Source organism: Pezoporus occidentalis, unplaced genomic scaffold (assembly GCF_034315485.1).
Source record: "Pezoporus occidentalis ecotype Australia unplaced genomic scaffold, CSIRO_AGI_Poc_V1 ctg202, whole genome shotgun sequence".
Taxonomy (NCBI): domain Eukaryota; kingdom Metazoa; phylum Chordata; class Aves; order Psittaciformes; family Psittacidae; genus Pezoporus; species Pezoporus occidentalis.
In genome coordinates, this window is record NW_026913879.1 from 487,494 (window position 1) to 500,156 (window position 12,663).

Sequence of the window (12,663 nt, forward strand, 5' to 3'; positions counted from 1 at the left end):
GTTACATGTTAGTGGTTTCATATGAAATGTAAAATTCATGCTCATTTTTTGTTGAGGAGATACCCTCATAAGCTTTTTATGGTATGTCCTTAGAGGGTTCAGCGTGTCAACTGCGTAAAGCATGTTTCACAGCATACTTCAGCCTAAGGAGATCAGCTCTGCTGAGCTGCTGCATTCATTGTGCGCCTGTCAGAGTTTCACCCGTCACCGAGCTGCGAATGCACCGTGGCTGCTCTGCCATGGCTTATCCACTGACAGAATGTTCTAGTGCTCTGTGGTGGTGTGGGGCTGAGTGACAACAGGCTGTCCATCCACAAATCTGTCCTTAGGAGTTCAAATGTGTTCAGACAACTTGTATTTTCCCCCCAGTTAGGGTGGTGAGGCGGGAAGTTGAAACCATGATGTGTCTTTTTCTGTCTGACCTGCTCTGTAACTCACTCTTGTAAATTGTTCCGTCACTTCCTTCATCCCTTCTCAGGTCCTCTTGCTCTTTCACATTTCCTTTTCCTCCCCTATGAACTAATGCTATAGATTTAGCAAAAACTGAGGCCAGGCTTCCAGAGCCATGGTTTTGCGTTTTCCCCTGGGCTGAGCGAAGCTGTGTGTGGTAAGGAGATAGGGAGTGGGAGGATCTGTAAAAGCCCAACTGAAGCTGGGTGGTTTTTGCCTGTGGAGTGACTGAGGTCAAATTCTTTCCCTTCTGCTTGTCTGGGGGCTGTCCCCTCTACAACAGTTCCAGTGATGCTATGGGTTGAAGAACTTTGACAGCTATTGAACTACGCTGCAGCGGCAGTTGCCCTGTACTTGTTTTCCCCTGAACAAATTCCTGATGACTTCTCATATGGCCACAGTGATTTATACACTGCTGTAAATGGGTTAAAACTTAAACAGGGGAAGTTTAGATTGGATATAAGGAGGAAATTCTTTCCTGTGAGGGTGGTGAGGCACTGGAATGGGTTGCCCAGGGAGGTTGTGAATGCTCCATCCCTGGCAGTGTTCAAGACCAGGTTGGATGAAGCCTTGGGTGAGATGGTTCAGTGTGAGGTGTCCCTGCCCATGGCAGGGGGGTTGGAACTTGATGATCTTAAGGTCCTTTCCAACCCTAACTATTCTATGATTCTATGATTTCTTCATTTTGTTGTATTTGATGCTAAAAATGCAGTCACAGACCGGAGGGAGCTTAGCTTGAAGTCCGTTTTGACAAGGTTGAGTGAAGTAAAATAACTGGGTTTATCCAGGAGCAAGCGGGATGCAAGTCCATTAGTTACCTGGAGGAAAGCTCCGCAGGGTCTCCCCTAGACCTACTTTGTCCATGCCGTAGGTAGGTCACCACCAGGCAGCTGGCGCACCGCCGTGCCGGGGAGCGGGGAGGCTGCGGGAGGCAGGGACTGAGCTGCGGCCGGACGGAGCCGCGGGAGCAGCCCCGGCTTGGCGGGGTGGGGAACGGCTGCCGGGCACAGATAAAGCCGCGCTCGCTTTTGTGCCTGGGGCAGGGGAGCCTCCGGAGGCAGGCGACGAGCGGCAGCGGCCCAGCAGGCCCCAGCCCGGGCCGCGCGGTGCCAGGCGCGGCCGGGGCCTCCCGCCGCCGCTCGCCCCGCCTCCCCCCACCCCTCCCGCCCCGGCCGCTGCCCGAATCAGTGGGAGGAAGATGGCGGCGCTCATCCCCCTCAGCCAGCAGGTAACCGGCCCCGCCGGGGGCGGCTGAGGGGGGGGACCCGGCCCTCCGGCCCCGGCGGTTGAGCTCCGATCGAGGAACAGGGACCGCGCCCGCCCCGGCGCCTTCCCCTCCCGCAGGCGGGCGCAGCCGGGGCCGGGTCGGCGCTGGGGCACAGGCCCTGCCTCTCCCCGCAGCCGGGGGGTGGCTCGGTGCGCGGCGGGAGCGGGTCGGTGCGCGGAGGGGAGCGGGCCCCGGGCTGGGGCGAGCAGCCCCCGACTGTCCCCCGCTGTCGGGCCGGGGCTGTGCGCCGGCTGGTTCTGGAGGGGCACAAAAGGCGCTGGCGCCCTCCCCTCATGGAGGCCCCGGAGCTGCCCCCCGGGGAGGGGCAGGGCAGCGGTGAGGCTCTCGGATCGCTTCCCCTCCCCGAGCTGCCGCTGCCGGGTTCGAGCTGCGGGGTTCCCGCTGGTGGTGGTCGGAGGTGCGGGGCTGGGCGGCAGGAGGGTGGGCTCGCTGTGTGCTGAGCCCCCGGCTTCGGCCTGCTCGTCACCCTGCCTGTAACACGGGGTTAAGGCCGCCTTTAGCTGTCATGACTGGGCTTAATGTCTGGGAGGTGCAGGAGCAGCGCAGCCAGAGGGGCGGGCAGCCCAGCGGAGGAGCCGGTGGGGAGGAATGGGAAGGAGGTTTTCAGCAGACGGCTGGCAGGAGGATGAGGCTTCTGCAGGGAAGACCCTGAACCTTGGAGGCTCCCCCTCAGGGAGGGCGGCATGCCTCCGGGAGAGGCTGTCCTGAGCTCTGCTTTCATGTTTGGGATCCTTGGGGAGGTTGTTGTTGTTACAAGGCTTCTGATAGATGTCTCACCCAAATAATCTAAACCTGACCAGTGTGATTGCTGTTCATTCCTGTTTTATGCTCCTGTGAAGACAGTTAGCTTACTTGTTTCCTTTGAAACAGAAGCAGCGGCACCTCTCCATCTCCCAAGTCCTTGAGATGAAAACTGTTTTCTCCACCGTGGCTAGGCCAGTCAGGAATTCAGAACAACTGCTCTTGGTAGCTGGGATCGTTTAAATCTATTTCCTTTTAATAATGGGCTTTTATTTGTGATACTCTGAGAGTGTATCTTTACACTCTCAGAGTATCAGTGTTATGCGATGCTTGGGCAATATGTAATTTGTCTTATTAAGAGAGCGCACTGCTTTCTAGCTTCTGAATAGCAGTAAGAATCCTTATTAGCATCTGTTGAATTAACATGTTCAGAAATGTCTGAAAACATCCATGCAAACTGTTATCCAAAGTTCTCAAGTGAAGTAATGTGGTGCACAATATATGTGTGACATGAACTCTGGACTGGAAAGAGTTTTGTTGTTGTGGAACTGCAAGAGTACATTGGTAAAAATATATCCAATATCTCTCATGCTGGCATCCTGCTCCTGTGTTGTTTAAATTCCAGCTGATGCTTGAGAGACTGGCACCAATGGTATTTTCTTTTGTATGACATGTTGAGGGAAAAAGGACCACATTCTGTGAATGTATCAGTTATTTTGACCTATTATTTTTCAGCTCATTCAATGGAAGCATTCTAGTGTTAAAACTTCTTTTACTATATTGAACTGTCAAGAACAACCTAGTGGTAATCAGGGTAATAAACAGGATTTCCCTGGAAATTGATGAACTTCCTCTTTTAATAGCCTCAAATTCATGATTCCTGTAGAGAGATGTGCTAGTTATAATACATGCCAGAAGTGGTATTAAAAGGAGTAGGAGAGGTTATATGTGCTGTAATGTTGGAGTATATTCACTCAGAAAGATATAAAATAAGACTGTTGCTATCAACATGTTAGGGTTATAGTCAGTACAGGTAATTCAAGCATGTGAAAGCGCTCAATGGTATTTGTTCTCATAAATGAATTTTATTACGCTTCTATTCCTCTATGAGGTTATGTTTTTATTGTGTTTTTATGAATGAGAATTTAGATGTCTAACAGTTTGCAAACTGTTTAACCTTTCAGCTCTTCATGCCAAACCAGTTGAAGAGCAAGCATGTAAGATCAGTTCTTGGAGTTAGGTCCCGTTTTGGTTGTTGTGCCTTTGATAACTTTATTTCCTTGAATATTTGGTCACCTTATCAGTGGTCTTTCTGCTGTGCCAGGCATGTTCACCCTACAGCCTTTGGAGGTTATGGAGTGTTATGTTAGAGGTATTGGGGCAGCGCAGATCATTTGGTAGCTCAGTCTCTGAGACAACTCAGGATACTCAGCAGGTAGAGTAATGGCAAAGGTAATCTGAGGGCAGCAGCAACCTTCTTTTTGCTCTCATCTTTGTGGAACACTGTGTTTTTCCCCCTTTCACAGTACCTATTTTCATCCATCATAGGATGTGACAAGAGTGGCTGAGAGAAAATTATGAAACAGGAGCACACCAAGGAAAATAATTCGTCTGATCCAATGTTCTTTATGGTCCTGAGGTGACCTCAGGAAAGAGGGCTGGTAGGAACTAACTTTATCAACTGCTCTGGTGGCAGCATCTTAACGCCTGCCTTTTCCCCAGATCTGCATTAAGGGACATGGAGTTGTATCTCTGTGTGTAGTGTGCACCACAAATGCAGAGTACCAGACCTGCTGTGAGAGTGCAAGTTTGAGACTTGAACTTCAGATCTGTACAGGAAATCAACTTAGAGGTCAAACAACAAGGAACCAGGGTTCTGAAGTGTGTCTTTGTGGGACAGTGTGGAGCGTTGCTCATCAGTGATGTTTTGGTGTGATGGAGTAGGTGTAGAAACCAGAGGGTTGTTAAACTGATCTGCTGTATAACAGGTTATAGCCTTTGACCACTCATCAGCTACACTCTTCAACATGTTTGTCTCTGCCAGCACTGACAGAATCTTGTGTAGGTTCTTCGTCAGCAGATGTCATCCAATTACTGAATTCTCTTGAATGATAGTGCTGGAGTCAGACATGGTGATGGGTGGGCAGGCAGCTATTTTTATCACTTGAGCCCATATTGTCTGGTCTGCTTCATCACAGAGATGCAGTCATTTAGGTAAATCGGTCAGAGAGGCTTCATCTTTGTCAAACACTGAGTATCGAGTGAGGAAGTGCTTTCCAGCAGCACTTGCATGAATATATTGCTGTAGTCGAAACTTCACAGCATTTAAACACATCACCCTGGATTCCTGCCACCTCTGTCAGGTAAGTCAGCTGTATGTCACAGCTGACAGCATTGAATGAGGATGACAAGAATGCCTGGTGATGCGATGAGATGATTCAGTACTGCTAATGGAGTGGTATCTTGGTACGAATCTAGTCTCTGCGTGCTCTAGGATACTCACAAATCAGTCACAACAGCTTGTAGCTGGTTTTGGCTGGCTTCTCTCAGCTTTCTGGTAAACAAGAGATACATAGTTGGGCTAAAACATACTAGGTTTTATTCAGAGTTGGACATACTATTTCCTACTTCCACCTTTTCTCTGCATGATGTGTTTCCTGGTCTGGATAGGAACTCAGTGCTTATATATGGTGATCATTTACAAGCCAGCAAAAAAGGTGAGTCAGGTTTATGAGTTCTCATCACAGCTTGCTGCTTCTGGAAGAGCATGAGCTTCTAGAGGGTACTGATTGATGTTGGAGAATGCAGCAGCTTGTTTTGTTGATGGGTGTAAGTACATGTCAGATGTTTAGGAAACTCTTCTGAAAATGCATGTTTTTCTAGCCAAGTAGAACTTTTGATCTTCAAAGAGTTGGTGTTTGCTTGTGTTTGGTTAATAGGGGTTAGTTATTTTGGATAGCCCATTAAGATTTAGCATGTTCATTGTAAACTTACAGAAAGATTCCCTTTGTGTAAAATAAAATGTCATGCTCTTCATTGGTCTTTTATTTCATCATATTTCTGTCTCCCTTCCCCTCACTCTAGGCAGAAAGTCTGGAAATCTGTGTGGATGACCATTTGGGAGATGATATACCAGTCATAGGAATTAGTGTGGAGTAATAGTTCGTCAGGTGTCTGACTTATGTCCTGTAGGTGGAGAGTAGTTGTCCCAAGCAGTTTCAACATCCCTGCATCTCGCTCGTTCAGCTGTGTTTATTGGGTTGTTTGCCTGGGTTTTAAGGCCTTTGGTTGCTCTAAGGGGTGACTTGTTTGAGATGGGATTGTAACACTTTTGCTCTTGGCATCGAGGCTGGAGAGTGGTGTGGAGGTAGAACCTGCACGTGGCTACAGCTCCTGTGGCAGTTGTAGGAGGCGAGTGAGAAGATGGGTGTTCAGGCTTCTGCCTTTCTTGGCATTGTCGTTCCCTTTTGCTTGGAACATTAGCAAGAGGGAAAAGGAATCTGCTTGTTTAGTATCCCAGAAAGGCAGGGGCCTACCTTTGTGTCTGCTGCTTTGGTGTAATGCAGAGGAATCCTCAAAAAGCATTGTCAGGGAATTGTGACATCCCTTAAGTAACCATTCATTCTATTATGGTGTTTTTATTGTTTCAGTTTAAGATCCTGGTCCTGGAAATACATAAACTCAGGCATATTTTGATACCAGAGCTCTGCCTGTGTGTCTGTGTAATTGCCTGCTGAAAGTATTCCATAAGTATGGATACAGTGCAGGAGATAAGTCAGCATTATGTTGAAATTTCTGCCTTTGTCATGAGTAGTTCTCTAACTGTCATCTGAAATACCTTGGCAAATAGTTCAAAGGTGCTTTACAAATCCTTACTACCCTTTAGTGTTGTTAATTACAAATGCAGGTGTGTTTGAATGCTGTTTAAGAGGTGACAGTAGTCTGTTGGTTGCAGGTTTTGAGGGATCACTGTTATCCACACTTAGAATTCAGGTATCCAGTTAGGAACACAGCAAATTAACATACCATTCTATTCATTGAATAGCATTAATACACAAAGTACTATACACTTTCCAACCCCCCATCAATCCTGAAAGGTGGCTTGTCTGTGATTGAAGTTTATTCTTTGTTTTCTTAATATCTCTCTTGTTTTTCAGTTTACTGGGAATCCATTATATGAAACTTACTACAAACAGGTAGGTTCTTTTAAAAAACTGAAGTGCAGTTTCCTCTTCCCCCAAATTTCCCTCTCTTGCCTTTCCCCATTGCAGTGCTAAGCTTCTGTAAATTCTCTCTGCTGAGCGCTAATGTGTGCTTGTGTAAATCCTTTTGACCTAGAGACGAGACGTTTCATTTCTTGTCTCTGCTTTCATCACAGCCATGCTTCAATTGAATGTGAATTTTTATCTTTCAGGTAGATCCAGCATATACAGGCAGAGTTGGGGCAAATGAAGCTGCACTGTTCCTGAAAAAATCCGGTCTCTCTGATATTATCCTTGGGAAAGTAAGTTGAGGGAATTAAATAGTGCTGTAATTATCCACACACTTGCTTGAGTGAAGCTAACATTGAGCAGAAGGGGTTTGCAGAAAGGAATTTGGTAGAATGCTAATCAGAGCCATTCAACATTATGTAAACCACAGATTGGTAATAGCTCCAAGGAATTGTTCTGAGTTTCTTAGGAATCTAAAAGGAAAAGATTGTCTTTTGTGTAACATTTTACTTGTTAACTTGGGAATTAGATAATTATATATCATAACTTGGAAGCTGCAACAAACACATCAAGGAGACTTGCAGGATGAACTGCTGAGCTAAGTTTTATTTTAATATCACAATGGCTTTTATGTTGTATCCCCACAGATATGGGATTTGGCTGACCCAGAGGGTAAAGGATACTTGGATAAACAGGTAAATTAAATGTTCCTGTAGACCTCTTAACATTATCTTCCACAGATTAACCTTGTTTCAAGAAAATCCTGTTACCAGTAGGAGTTATTCGTACACACTTGTAGGTTTCTGTTTGCAAGGGGAGTTGGGTTTTTTTGTAACACTGCTCACATCCAAGTATTACTTAGTGAGGCTGCTGGAGCAGTTTGGGTCTGATTTTCTGGCTGTTTTCTAAATAATCCATATGTGTGATACATAGATACATAGTCATAGGGTCCCAAATATAAACTATGATTTTAAGATCTGTTTTTTAGAAGTCTTTTTTTTTTTTTTCATGAAAAAATATAATTAGCGTTAGTAAAAATGGCTTGGAAGTTACTTGTAGGTGAAATGTTTTAAACACATTATTAGTTTTAAGAAAACTTGTTGCCATTTTTAATGTCAATAATTTGATTATGGGAAAGTCCTTAAAATCCACCTTTGAAGTTTTCTGCTCTGTGTTCCGTGTTACCGCAAAGCTTTTCCTGAATCATCTTTAAAAACAGTGGGGTACTTGTCAGTGTGCAGTGAACTGGATGAGCCATACATCTGTTGTTTCTGTACTTTACTGAGTTGCACGTGTACAGTGTTAGTAAAAATCATTAATGGTTATTGGAGACTGATTTAGACTGGTTCCTTTTTTAACAGAAACCACTCATTTTTGTAGGGTTTCTATGTCGCATTGCGCCTTGTCGCATGTGCACAGAATGGCCATGACGTTAACCTGAGCAGTCTCAACTTGACTGTGCCTCCTCCTAAATTTGTAAGTAAGATGCACCTAAATGTCTGTGTGTATTATAGGAGAACTAAGGCTTCAGTTGGAACACTGGAATAATCTTCTGTTTCATAAATGCCAAACCGTTAACCTTAAGACCGTGGCTGCCATAGTCCTGTCACAGCAGAACTGCTGCTAGTTTAACTGCAGTCAGCTTGCTCAGGAAGCTGGTGGGGCTAAACTCTACATTTATGAAAAAAGAGTTTGTAGTAAAGGGCATGACGGCAGCTTTGCCTGTGTAGCTGCTGTGCTACCTCCTTCAGCTTGCTTTAGTTCTGTGTTTGGGTACCTAATGCACCTAATGTCCTTGTTGGAGTGCTTTAATAGTATAAATCAGTATGACATTTTTTTATTTAGGTACATGTGCAGCCTTTATCTTTATTTCAGTGCAGTTAAGCTTCATGTCCATAAGCATCTCTTAAAGCAAGCAGTGAGGATTAGAGACAGAAGTGTAATTTATATGTATATACATGCATAAATAAAAACTTCTTTGATTTTTAGCATGACACTAGCAGTCCTTTGCTGATCACTCCACCTTCAACAGAGACTCACTGGGCTGTTAGGGTAAGTGTAAAAGGCAGCACATTCCATCCATTCTTTAAAAGTAAATGTTTCCTTTACCTGTAATTTTCCCAGTGAGAGTATATTGTAGCAAATAAATTTCCCATTTCAGAAGTCCTCCCTTTCTAATGACAGACTTTTGCACAATGGAGAACATTGAGCTGTAGTTTTATATTTGAAATAAGTATTAATCAAGCCTTTGGGAAGCCCTGGTGTGATGTTTCTAAGACACAATGAATTTTAATCTTCTGCCTGGATTTGCTCTGAAATCCTAGACACTTTCATGTTGTATAAAGGAGCCCTACTGAGAACAGCAAAGCATTTCACCAAATCCATCCTGAAGTATTAATTTAAAGCTTGAGTTCGTTTGTTCTAATTAGTAGTCAATGATGCACACAATGTATGTCATCGGGGGGAAAAAAGGAACTTTTGATACATACATGAGGATATTTGTATTTAGTTAATTTTCAAATGCAAGCACTTTCCAAAAGGTAGAAATTTAATAAAATAACTTTAATGCTGCCTTTTTTTTGCCTTTTTTGATGTAGTTGCATGTTGCACTTTCAAGTGGGAAGGAAACTCTGGGGGAAGAATAGTGTTTAGCTCTACAGAGCTTGTCAAAGTTTGTTTAAAATCTGGTCAGCAGCATTTTAATCAGAATGCATTGTCCTTTTAGAACACTATAGAAACACACCTTCCGTGCTGCATGTTAAAATCGCTTAGCTATCGTACCCTTAGCTTTGAAATCCAGCTCCATGGGTTTACATGTAAATACAGCATGGTGGCAGTTGCTGAAAGCTTGGAAAGTTAGAATGAATACTTTACTGACCAGTCTTAATTTCTTGCAAGATCTCATTTTCAACACTCACACAGGCACACTTTTTTACTTATTCAGGCTATTTCTTACCAACTAGGTGGAAGAAAAAGCAAAGTTTGATGGTATTTTTGAAAGCCTTTTGCCAGTAAATGGTTTACTTTCAGGAGACAAAGTAAAACCAGTACTGATGAATTCAAAGCTACCTCTTGATATCCTAGGAAGGGTAAGTATGCTGTTTAGATTTAACTATTCTCTATTTAGCTTCTTGCAGTTGCAATGTTAAATATTTAAATGTAGCTTACAAACATGGATCAGGTTTTGGCTGTGGAATTACGTTGAGTGCATGCTATAACGCAAGAACAGTAAGTAGGTTTTGAAGTCTTCCACTTAGAAATAGGAATAATAGCATCAATTTGGGCCCTGGTGTAGGTTGGCTTCATTATCTCTATTCATTTTAAGAGCTGGAAATTTTTACTTAGGTTTTTTTCAAAACAAGAAAAAGCTTTCCTGAACCATAATGGCTTTTATATCATATTCCGCTGTTTTGTCATTTTTCCAAATACAAGTTAATAGACATACCATTAAGTCTATCCACTGTTTGCACAGGAGAACACTTTAAAACATCCTAGTTTATTGTAGCTGTCAAGTTGTCAAGTAGTTTTCTTTTTTCATGTATATTTATAAATACTTCTGAGATGTGAGTTTAGTGCATCCACTGCATAGTTGCAAAGGAATCAAACCTTAAAATATTTTTTTGCTTCCATTTAAAATATGTATTCTTTAATGCTTTGCGTATTGATAGGACTGAATACATTCTATTTAAGAGCTGTATCTGTGTATACGTTAATCTTCTCAGGAAGAGCTGCCTCTTTCTCTGTATTATCTACAAAATCTAAATACAGCTTGTTGTAATTCTGTACTTGAATATTGTAAAGTACTGTGAAAGGTGTTGTATTTCATCTTGCTATTGCCATGCTAGAAATTTTGGAAGCTTTTTCCTGTTCCAGAAGAGTTTGCAGGCAAGACAGGGGACTCAGGAAATGGGCAAAGGACTAATGAGCTAGCTTAAATTTGTACTGGGGTCCAGAGATAAAGCTGGGAGGAGAGTTCAGATGGTTGAGCCTTGGTCTTAATTCTCTGTCCACTCTGCTATACTGTCAACAAGTCATACTGATGATGAAACAGTGCTAGCTGATGGCTGAGTATTAGAGTACCCAAAGTTTTGTATCCTTCTAAATCTCCTGCAAGTTTTGTTGACTGTACTTGACCTAATAATGAACTACAGTTGAGAGATGCTTAAATTCTCTGCTACAAAAAATTCAGGGGGGTGGACAGTTTTGTTTAGTTTTGCTTTTAACAAAAAATTAAGACTAAAAATTGAGGAATGGAATGCAAATTAGAAGTTTATTGACTTCTCTAAAACACTTTCACTTTCTTGTAAGATAAATTTGGGCAATCTGCTAACCCATACCTGCTGGACCATTCTGAAAGCCACCTCTGGATGTTTTTAGTCAGCTTGATGATTCCTTAACTGCAACATAGAATGATGACAGTCCTGCCTGTGTTGCACCCAGAATTTGTTAGAGCCAGTCAGAAAACTAATCTAGTCTGTTAGCTAGGTCTAATATAACTAATGCAGTCTTCACAAAAACTCTGTTAGAGTCTTTAGGGAGTATGCTCAGTATGATGATGTTTAACATCAAAAGCACAAAGTGTAACTTGTTCTCTTAAGTGATTTCTTGTATCATAATTGCTGTAGGTCTGGGATCTCAGTGATATTGATAAAGATGGTCACCTGGACAAGGATGAGTTTGCTGTGGTAGGTTGCTTTACATTCTCCATTCACAGTGTGTCTCTTAGAGTAGATTGCTCAGTTTTTACTCTCAGGTGCTTTGCAACTTTCTCTGCTCCATTTGGTTGTTCTAATCTAAATTGTTCATGTGGAGCTATTAAATGATCTTTCTCAGATGTGCTGACTCTTGCCTATGTCACCAAGATTAAACTTTTTGGAATTAAAATGAAAATGATCTGCTCTGGTTTGCATCTCTAATCTTACTGTCCTTGTTTTAGTAAGATGTAAATGACTGGCACTGGAAAATCTTGTAGCTTTTCCTTCTAATTGTTAATGTTATCTGACCTTTTTGCCTTTGCAGGCAATGCATTTGGTATATAGAGCTCTCGAGAAAGAGCCAGTTCCTTCACTATTACCCCCTTCTCTCATACCACCTTCTAAAAGAAAGAAGACTCCCGTCTTTCCTGGTTCTGTTCCTGTTCTTCCTGCAAGTCCTCCACCAAAAGACAGCCTCCGCTCTACCCCATCTCATGGCAGTGGCAACAGTCTGCACAGCACAGAGAGTTTGTCTCCCAAGCCCAGCATTAAGCAAGCACAGGTATAAATCTTTTTTCTCTTTTTTAAAATCAGCAAACTGCAGGTAAAAATAAACCTGCTTTTTTATTTCTGGGTGGTTGTTGGACAATTTGGGTGGAGGGAATGAAATGAGAATGGAAAGTCGGGAAGAGAAGCAAGTGAAGTTTAGTCAGTGACCATGAGGCAGCAGATCTTATGGGGAATTTTCACTTTTCATTGAAAGTGAAAACATAGAAAGGTTTCGCTCATGTGTCTGCTTTAGTACCAAAGAATTCATAGAATCATAGGGTGGTTTGGGTTGGAAAGGACCTTAAGATCATCCAGTTCAAACTCCCTGCCATGGGCAAGGACACCTTCTGCTAGCCCGTGTTGCCCGAGGCTCTGTCCAGCCCGGCCTTAAACACTGCCAGGGATGGAGCATTTACCACTTCTTTGAGCAATCATTATTCTGCCTACTAAAGCTCCTGTGTTATTAGCTTGAGGACTTAGTATGCTTAGTTGGTCCGTATTTCTAAAGACTGAATGCTTTCCAAAGCATTCCAAAGCAAGAATGTTTGTCAGTATTTATAATTCAGATAAAAAGGTATTAAGCTAAAACATTCCTAGGAAAAGGGGAAATACCCACTTCCCAGTTAGATTGGATTGTGCAAGATGTTCAGCACTTCTGACTCTGAATAGTGTCACGTATACTCAGTGTGGTGATAAAGACTGTTTCCCTTCTCTTGAAAGACAAAACTTT

General features: G+C 43.1%; 1 protein-coding gene across 7 annotated transcripts in view; it reads left to right on the top strand.

Moving 5' to 3' along the window:
- The first annotated feature begins 1,567 nt into the window (after window positions 1-1,567).
- Window positions 1,568-12,663, top strand: part of EPS15L1 (epidermal growth factor receptor pathway substrate 15 like 1) — a 43,874-nt gene continuing 32,778 nt past the window's right edge. For 3 of the 7 annotated variants that reach the window (XM_062618711.1, XM_062618714.1, XM_062618719.1), the window contains exons 1-9: window positions 1,569-1,678; window positions 6,637-6,675; window positions 6,894-6,983; window positions 7,338-7,385; window positions 8,071-8,166; window positions 8,680-8,742; window positions 9,654-9,779; window positions 11,316-11,375; window positions 11,710-11,946. In XM_062618711.1, coding sequence (XP_062474695.1) covers window positions 1,649-1,678; window positions 6,637-6,675; window positions 6,894-6,983; window positions 7,338-7,385; window positions 8,071-8,166; window positions 8,680-8,742; window positions 9,654-9,779; window positions 11,316-11,375; window positions 11,710-11,946 — 789 coding nt within the window. In that variant the 5' untranslated portion in view covers window positions 1,569-1,648. Of the gene's footprint in view, window positions 1,679-6,636; window positions 6,676-6,893; window positions 6,984-7,337; window positions 7,386-8,070; window positions 8,167-8,679; window positions 8,743-9,634; window positions 9,780-11,315; window positions 11,376-11,709; window positions 11,947-12,663 lie in introns of those variants that run through there. The other 4 variants (XM_062618713.1, XM_062618715.1, XM_062618717.1 and 1 more) reach the window with 3 other exon arrangements.